Source organism: Chelonoidis abingdonii, chromosome 11 (genome assembly GCF_003597395.2).
Source record: "Chelonoidis abingdonii isolate Lonesome George chromosome 11, CheloAbing_2.0, whole genome shotgun sequence".
Lineage (NCBI taxonomy): Eukaryota > Metazoa > Chordata > Testudines > Testudinidae > Chelonoidis > Chelonoidis abingdonii.
In genome coordinates this window covers 44,279,101-44,288,390 of record NC_133779.1, presented here as the reverse complement: position 1 = coordinate 44,288,390, position 9,290 = coordinate 44,279,101, and the positions used below count along the sequence as shown (strand labels likewise).

Here is a 9,290-nt window from a genome sequence, read left to right as displayed (position 1 = left end):
GAGAGGATGAGAGAGATGAACGTTGTGGTTCCGGGTCGGGCGGGAAGATGGCGGCGCCATGGAGCTGTTCGTCTGGGCCCGGGGGCTGGGGCTGCCTCCGGTGGACCAGACTGCTGGCCGTGCCTGGTGACGGCCCGTCGCCGGGCCCTCCGGGTCCCGCCGGGCCTCCTGCCGGGGCCGCCTCCCCGGGACAGGGCCCCGCACCCCCGGGTCTAGGGGGGGAGACCGACCCATGGGGTCTGGGGGGGCACACGGCACCCCCGTGGTCTCGGGGGGCGGGGGGGACCTGCACCCCCGCGGTCTGTGGGGGAGGGGGACCGGCCCCCCGGGTTGGGGTACGGGGGGACGCTGAACCCATGGGTCTGGGGGAGGTGTGGCACCGGACCTGCACCCCCGGGGTCTGGGGAGGCCCCGCACCCCCGGGTCTGGGGGGAGGGGGGACCTGCACCCCCGGGGTCTGGGGGGGGACCTGCACCCCCACCGGCATGCTGGGCAGGGGGAAGGCACAGAAAGCCTCAGAGTAGCTCCACAAAGGGACACCAGTTTTGCACCCCAGGTTTCCTTTCCGATGCCTGGCATCCAGACCCACGTGCCGAGCCACCTTAGCTAGCCCGTAAAAGCCAAGGAGAGGGGTCTGGGCTAAGCCTGGCCCTCAAAGGGAATTTGGCACCTAAATCTGGGCCATAGAGAGACGCTTGTCTCTGCTCGGGACTCCCCTCTCCTGGAGCCACGCACCTACACTGCTTCTTGCAAGAAACAGGAGGAGGAGGTGTCACCTCTAATCTTTAGCCTAGCCACCCAGGGTTCAGCGCCTCTGATGTGGAGAAGGGATTTGAACTTGGGTCTCCCTATCTGGCAGGTGAGGTCCCTAACCACTAGTCTGTGGGGTGTTCTGGGGCCATTCTGCCGCGATTGGAACCAGAGTCTCTCATCCCAGCTGAGCGCCCTGACCGCTGGAGCCATTCTCACTCTGAGCCAGTGCAGGGTTAAACATTTATACACAGACTCCTTCTGAGTCTTTCTTCCGCTTCCCTTCCAGACCTACGCCAGATTCACAGGTGCGCCGCTCAAAGTTCACAAGGTCACTAACCCATGGCGAAGTCCCTCAGGTAAAGGCGCTTATGAGAATGGGGCAGGGGCACGTGGGGGATAGAAATAAACACGTGGCACACAGGTGATTATTGGAGCCATCACAAGCCACCGGAAAGTAGGCAGAGATTATCTCCCTTTTACAGGAGGGGAAACTGAGGCATGGTAGGGTGCCCAAAGCAAACTGATGGAACAGCCAATATCAGAACTGAGGAGAGCTAGTTCTCAGCTTCCCTTGAGGCTGCTGGGCTGCACGGCCTTTAAACAAAGCTTTCCATTTAATTCCCCATTTTCTTTAAGGAGGCAGGCAAACAAACATCTTCTCTTTCCTGACTTTGTGGCCCTGCCCCGGGGCAGGGGGACATTCTCCCTTTTGGAACTCAGCTGCCAGAGCAGCCCAGAACCCCTGCCAGAGCTGACAGCTCTGCAACATGGTGTTTGTTACTTTTGAATCCTGTCTGCCACATCTAGCCTAGAGACTCCTCAGCGGGGCCAGCCACATGGAAAGTTTGTGTGTGAAGTCCAGCCAGTTTGGAGCTGTCCATGTGCAAAATCCATTTCACCCGGGAATAAGTCTCTCACATTGTTCAACGCCAGACCAGTTCAGGCTTCCAAAAGGAGTCACTGCGTGGGCTGAGACCAAACACGGAAACCCTGAACGCCACTGCGGCACATGAAAACAAAAGGGTCTCTTGCAACCCATGTGTGATGCTGGCACCTGCGCCAGGATCCCCAATGAGAGCAGGTGGGGCTGGGGGTGCTCGCTGCATGCAGGAGGCCCACGAAGAGGTACCTCTGGGCAGGGTCTCCCCTGTATTCCCTTTCTCTGCTTTCAGGGTGTTTACCTGCTCTGAAGACCAAGGAGGAAGGTGTCGTGTCCCAGATGCACCAGATCATCACTCACCTCAGGAAACAGGTATGGGATGGGGACACTGACTCAGGCCTGTTGCCCCAGAGCGAGAGGAGACAGTCACCTGCCCCCTGCGGCTCACACCTATGGGGGTGGGAGTTGGGGAAAACTGAGTGTGAAGCCGCTGATGGAAATAAGCGGGAGGGCTTGCTGCAGTGGGTGGGGAGCCGAGGCATGGGTGAGCAGTGAATCCCAGAGCCTGTTGGAAGCGACCCTTGGAGAGGGCTCAGCAGGGTCTGCAAAACCCTGCCAGTGGAAGCATTGTGTTATGCAGTTGCCACAGGACCTTGCCCATGGACCTATGCAGCGACACCTGGCTGGTCCTGCAGTCAGACTGTCTGGACTAGAAGAGGGGTAAGAACAGCCAAAGGCCCAAAGCCCAGCTCAGCTCCCCAGATCCTGACCCATCTCCCCTGAGCAACACATCTGTAGTGGCCCTGTCACAAGGGCCATGGAGGAAACGGTAGAAGATGCAGGGGTTCCCGTCAGAGAAGCCCCTCTGTCCCTGTGTGCTAGTTTCACCCTTTGGAGTTGCTCTGTGTCTGGAACTTATGTGAAGATTCAGTTCTTCCCTGCCCCCAAGTGCTGAGGCAAGTAGTGGACCAGCCTCGTGGATGGTTTGTCTGGGGCTGGCTAGCTGTGGGGAGGAGCACAAGTGGTTCCTTTGAGGCCTGAGGGAAGTGTCAGTCTGGGGACTCGGGCGGCTCTGAGACGCCAGGGTGTGGGCTAGCCACGCCGCTATTCAGGCTGCTCCCAGCTCTGGTGGAAATAGGCCTGGCTGGTGCCAACTTTCCTTGGAAAGGCTGGAGTCGCTCCCCTATGCTGCTTGCATCCTCCATCCCAGACTCTGCCTCAGCCCCAGCTTTCCTCCTCTGGGTCATGCGGCAGCACAGGCGAGCACAGCCGCAGCCAGTGTGTTCTGAAACGGAACAGGCTTCCGGCCAGGTTAAACACACCAGGCTGCGCTCGCTCCAGGGCTGGCCAGAGTCTCCCCTTGAAAGATGTAAGGGGAGCAGGCGGCCTGTGCATTGGGCTCCTGTCCACGCACCTTCCCCCAGCCCGTCGATACTGCTCCCTGGGGCATCTCTGGATGTGAACACAGTTCAGCTTTGGTAAAGCTGGGTCTGTAAAGGGAATACGTCTCCTCTGGGCGGACGAGCTCTGACTCCATGCTGTTGGAGTCGGCCGCGCATCAGCATGTGCATTTTAGGAAAAACCCAGGCATGGCACTTAGTGCCTGGAAAAGCATCTGTCTGTGAAGGAAGTTGCCTGGGGCTAGTGTCATCCTCCCCCCATCCCACCCCCGCCTCTATTACCCAGACAGGGGCCACGTCTGCAGTTCATGGGGTGGGGGCTGGAGCACAGGATGAGCTCAATCACCACTTCCAGCTCAGGCCTCACACTGTTCCCTTTAATCTGCAGCAATACAACGCTGACTACGATCTGTCTGCGAGACAAGGGGCAGATACACTAGCCTTTGTGTCTCTGCTAGAGGAGAAGCTGCTACCTGTGTTGGTGAGTGCTCATGTAGGCCAGTGGAAGTGCTATGGGAGGAGCTAGCTAGTTCAGAATTCAGAGGGATTCTGGGTCCAGCCCAGTGGGACAGTCCCTCACAGTGAGTGACTGAGGCATATTGGCAGATCGCAGAACCGCAGGGTGGAAGCTGGAGATTGGGATTATGGTGCAGTGACAGAGCTGTGCGAGGATCAGGGTAGGGGGTCTGAGGTAGCAGGGTGTCTCGTAGGGCACTGCAGAAAGCAGCCCTGCACTAGTTCTTGCGGGTCACCACTGTCCTCGTGCCGTAGATTCACACGTTTTGGGTGGACACAAAGAACTATGTGGAGCACACGCGGAAATGGTATGCGGAGGCCATCCCCTTCCCGCTCAACTTCTTCCTGCCCAACCGCATGCACAAGCAGCATCTGGAGCGGCTGCAGCTGATCTGGGGGGAAAGCTGCTTGGAGGACGAGGAGGAGCTGGAGAAGGAGGTGAGTGGGCTGGTGGAATAGCTAAGCTCGGCTGTCATGTTGCTTCTTGGGGGAAAGATCCCAATGACAGGGGCATTTTCTGTTCTGCAGCTCTTGCTACCCTTGTGGCAGCTGGGAGGGCTGGCTGGGGCTCCTGGGAATCCATCACCTTGCCCCTAGATGGAAGCAACATGAGGGGTCACCTTGTCCCCAGCCGCTGGGCATGCTCCCAGTTCCCGCTGGATTAGAACAAAGCCAGCTCCCGTGGGACCCTGAGTTTAACCCTTTTGTGCCCAGCCCCAGAATACTCTGGTTGTTGGCTGTGATGCCGAAGCCAGGGTCAGTCCCTGGCAAGGGCAAGTCAGCCAGTGGCTTTGCTCCCAATAAGAATGACATTTGCTATCTTTGCTGGCGTTCTTGGACTGGAGATAGCACAGTCCCAGGACATGCCTCCTGCACCTCATGTGCTGAGGGGATGTGACACCAGGCCTGCATCTCTCCTGCTCCCGTAGATGTACCACGAAGCCCAGGAGTGCCTGACGCTCCTGTCTCAGCGCCTCGGGGACCAGAAGTTCTTCTTTGGAGACTCGTAAGTGGCTCTTGGAGGAACTTTCTTTGTGCGGGGAAGCGAGGGCTCTTTCCTCACCTGCCCGCACGTGGATCTCATGCCTCTGCCTGGCACTCATGGCTGGGAGCAGAACGTCAGAGCAGAGGGGTTCTTGGTGTTAAGTCTCAGGTCTCCTTGCAGCTCCCTGGCATGCCGCGAGACACAGGCTTTGGCAGGCCTTTGAAAGAGCTCTGGGGATTATAGAGAAACCTCAGAGGCAATTAAAGCGAAAGTGGGACTGCGAGCTGGGCTGAATAGTGTCTCTCTAATGGAAGGCAGGGTCCTGGGGAGAGGGCAGTTCCTTTCAGCCCATTAGGCTCCATCTGTTCCCACTGCCGTCCCGACAGGTCCCCTTCCTCTCCCATAAAACTGAGAGCCAGGACCAGATGTTCCAGCACTTCAGCCACGGCCTGCATAGGAAGTTTTAGCCCATTAGACGGCTGCCTTGTTTGCTTCATGTTTAATGGGCCCATAATTTATGAAGCTATAAACGGTAATGGCTGAATATGCTGCTTATTCACTTCCAAAGAGCCAGCTGCGGTGAGCAGGAATCAGAGAAGACAGACACTTATTCAAGCGCTTGCTGAGAAGCCACCTCCTGCCTTTGGTGCCCCAGCACCTTTGGCATTCAGGGACCTCCAAGATTGCCTGCAAGAGGAGTTGTGAGCTCCCGCAGCCAACAGCCCTACCCAGCTCCTGGCAGCACCGTGTCCTGGGATAGGCCAAGATGAGCGTAGCTGGGCTTACCACCCATAGCCAGCGCTCCTGCTCTGCTTCCTGCACACTGGAACTGGAGTAGCAGGGAGAGGAGCAGCCTCAAGGGCTCTAGGTCATTTGGTCATGCCCAGCATACACAACAGTTGGACCCTAAAGACGGTGTAAATTTGAGCCAGCCTGTTCCTACAGCCTGGGGTCGTGTGTTCCCAGTGCTGAGGGTCCTGGGCCACTGGTGCTGACAGGCCAGGAGCCACTAGCCCAAGGTCTCTGTGCCGCAGCCCTGCTTCCCTGGACGCATTCGTCTTCAGTCATCTGGCGCCTCTTCTGAAAGCCAAGCTGCCCAACGGGAAACTGCAGCAGCACCTGAAGTCCCTGCAGAACCTGTGTGACTTTTGCTACTCCATCCTCAGCCTCTACTACCCCTGGGACGGAGGTGAGCAGGCAGGCCTCCAGCCGATCCTTTGGTACTGGGAAGCTGGGGGTCAGCTGGAATCACTGAAGCAAGGTCACAAAGGTGGGGGTGGGGGGAGGGATGCAAACAGGCTTGAACCATGCCTCAGACCCCACTAGCCACGGGCTGAGACTTGCTAGTCCACGGCAGATCAGGAGAAGTGGGACAGTGCCTTGGGGGGGAGCTCAGCTCACCTGGACTGCTCCACTCCTGGCTGCTGGGAGGCGGGAGGAAGGATTGGACTTCCCACCAGGTGTAACACAGGGAGTGCTCTGTGTCGGCCATGGTGGAGGCATCTCCTGACACCCTGCTGGCTGTAACTGGGGTCTGGTGAGGGTGGGGAGCGCCCCCTCTCTGGCTCTTGGAAAAGGAGGGGCAACTTCCCTTTTTTCTCCCTCTGCTGCTTTCGGACCCTTGCCCCGACTATTCCCTGTTCGCCTCCCCCGAACCAGGGTAACATGGCTATACTCTTCCAGGCTGCCCCCGCTGTCTGCCCTCTGGGCTGGGGTGCACTTCGCCAGCGGGATCTGGGGTTCTGACATGTTGTTTCCTTGCAAGGGGACGCCCCCTCCAGCGCCCCCAAGACAGCTGCCTCCGAAGGGACCGAGTCTGAGGAGGAGCCCTACAAACGGCACAACCAGATCTTGTCGGTGCTGGTGGGAGTGGCAGCAATGATTGGCTATGCCTTCCTCAGCGGGATCGTCTCCATCCAGCGGGGCCCTCCTGGGGCTGCCGGCCCCCAGCCAATAGCCATGGAGGAGGAGGAAGAGGAGGAGGAGTGAGGCACTGGTCTCGGGACTTTGGTTCTCACTAGTCTCAGTATCACTTGAACTGACTCTTTTTTTACAGTGCTGAGTATGCCTAGTCTGATTCCTGCAAACTGCCCCTGTGTCCCGGCAGGACTAGTGGCCCTGTTCAGTCTGGATCCTGGCGCTGCTACAAAAACCAGCCCAGATTTCTAGACTGTGTCGCAAGCAGTCTGCCTCCTACTAATAAACCCAGTGTGCCCCGTGAAGGGCATCTGTCTGTGCTCCTTCTCTCCTCTCTGCAGCCCTGGGCACAGAGCCTGCGTAGTGCTGGGAGTGCTCAGCCCTCATGGACCAATGTGCTGGGCCCTCAATCTCTACCCAGGGCGGACCTTCCCCATGGGGGCACGCAGGACAAAGCAGCATGGAAAGGGAACCTTGGCTTGAAGCTGTCCCTGCTGAGCTCTGCCCCACAATTCCCTGGCTACCCCCAAGACAGCGGGAAGAATCCTTTTGGCTTCACATGCAGCTCTGATTCCATCTCTCCGTCCCCTGAAGGCTGTGTCATGCGCAAGAGCCTGCGCCTTTCAAAGGTGGGGAAGCCACAATTGGAGGGGCCTGGCCTAGAGGTTCACAGTAACTCTGCCTAACTGCTGGGCTCTTGACCTGGCCCTGCCAGCAGCTCCAGCCATAGAATATGAGTTGAAGCTTCGGCTTCCGGGCCAGCAGCCAGAACCAACCCCTTGGGGAGCTGCCCTGAGACTGCCAGCCCAAGTCAGAGCAGTGGGGCTCAGGGAGAGCAGGGGCCGTTGGGGAATATTTCCCACACGTCACTTAGTGGGTAGCTCCTGCCCTGAAGCAGGGCACTTGATATCTGCAGCCAGCTGCTCTCGCTGTCCAGTCAGACCTTGGATCCTCACCTGTAGCATTATGAACCTGTGCTTAATTGCCCACGGGACAAGCCCGGGTCTTGTAGGACGGGAACTAGGAGACTCCATTTGCCTTCTCTCACCTGTTCACTCTTTGTTCTCCCTCAGTCACGGCCTCTCCCAACCCAGTGGTCTCAGGTGTTTCGGTCTCTCCAGGAGGCTGATTGCTTCCATGGCTCATCTCTGGGCCCCGTCTGTCCCACCATATCTGTTGAGGAAGAGCAGCCAGGACCGAAGGGTGGGTGATCTGTCTGACAACCTTTTCATGCTTGCTTCCATCTCGTTCTCTAGCCAGCCCGAGGCTTGGTTTGCTGTGGCCGTGCTGCATGCAGAGCCACTGCTCTGAGCTGGCCATGGTAATGCTCAGGGCCTTCCCCACACGCTTGGCCCCCGGTCAGGTTTATGAGGGGTTCATGGGGTTCCCTCCAGTGTGCGTTACCCTGGCACTTGCTGACCCTGCAGCTTAGCTACATCTTTCTCACTGCCTTCTCCAGGCTCAGCTAGCTAATCAGTCTGTGTCAACTGCAAACATCACCTCCCATCACAGCCTGGAGCCCTGAGGCAGCCACCATTAGCCATGTGCTACGCTGAAAATTCACCATTAGTCCTGTGCTTTCTCTAGAACCGTAACTCATTTCCTACCCTCTGCAAGGGCCTTTGACAGTCCAAATGAATGTCACCTTTTGGTGCCAGATCCAAAGACTGCCAGGGCTGCACTAGGCTCAGTCCTGTCCCGTTACTCAGTGCGCACGCGACGCCATGGGGCAGGCAGGGGAGACGTGCTGAAGTCCAGTTGTGCACAGCCGTGCCCAGTGCTACGGCACGACTCAGAATGCTGCTTCCTGGAAGGTCTCCAGCCCAGCTCAGTGACTGACCAGCCTCTATGCCCACCCGACACGCTTCCCGGTAGGGCCGGTTCCACTGCAAAGCTGGCAGCTTTAGGACACTGGTGCCCCAAACACAGTAGTGCCAGGCTAGCACTCACACACGGGCCCTTTACCTCTGCCCCCAGGTGCCAGGAAGAGACACCTGTCAGGGATGGTGCAGGAAATCATAACGTTGCCTCAGCACAGGGCTCTGGATCTGCCCTCGCAAGCTCTTGCCTCACCATGTGTTGCTGTGACACCTCCACGGGCAGCAGCATGTGCCTCAGGTCCCCATTGCCAGAGCCCCGACAGCACCACCCCGGAGCCTGATTGGTGACCTCCTGGCTGGTTGCAACCTCTGCCCAGAGCTGCAGGCTGCACCTGGAGAGGAAACGCTTGGGCACAACTGGCTGGAGAAGTCTCTGCCAGGCTGCAGCAGGCTTTATCCCCCCCACCCTGGCCCTTGTGTCTCACCTCTGCAGGGAGGAGAGTGACCTGGGCTGAAGGGGGCAGGGAGGTACTGCTCCACCAATGCTTCCCCACAGTGGCTACTGAAAGACCAGGAGGTGGGACTGCCTATTGGTGGCAGGTGGCCTGGGCTGGCTTTGCTCTCTGAGGGGGAGGGAAGAGGTGCTGGCTCCCTGGGCAGTGGGAGCTGAGGGAAGCCCCCTTACTCCAACTCACTGCCGTGATTTGAGAGGGGCTAGCAGGGAGTTGCTGGCCTGTTCACGTTAGAAATTCCTCCAGTGCTGACAGCTCTTTGCATTCCTGTGTGCACACCGGCCAGAACAGGGGTGTTCCTTGGCGCTGCCAAGAGCGAACACTCCAGAGCGAAAGCAGCAGAGAATCCTGTGGCACCTTATAGACTAACAGAGGTTTTGGAGCGTGAGCTTTCGTGGGTGAATACCCACTTCGTCAGACTCAGGTAGTGGAAATTTCCAGGGGCAGGTATATATATGCTAGCAAGCAAGCTAGAGATAACGAGGTTAGTTCAGTCAGGGAGGGTGA

At 58.2% G+C, this 9,290-nt stretch overlaps 1 protein-coding gene across 1 annotated transcript; it reads left to right on the top strand.

The window, feature by feature from the left end:
- The first annotated feature begins 1,037 nt into the window (after positions 1-1,037).
- Positions 1,038-6,756, top strand: MTX1 (metaxin 1). Its single transcript, XM_032767166.2, has 7 exons — positions 1,038-1,109; positions 1,926-2,005; positions 3,422-3,514; positions 3,805-3,987; positions 4,479-4,555; positions 5,569-5,723; positions 6,300-6,756. The coding sequence occupies exons 2-7, from the start codon at positions 1,973-1,975 to the stop codon at positions 6,521-6,523; spliced, it is 765 nt and encodes a 254-aa protein (XP_032623057.2). The 5' UTR covers positions 1,038-1,109; positions 1,926-1,972; the 3' UTR covers positions 6,524-6,756.
- The last annotated feature ends 2,534 nt before the right edge of the window (positions 6,757-9,290 follow it).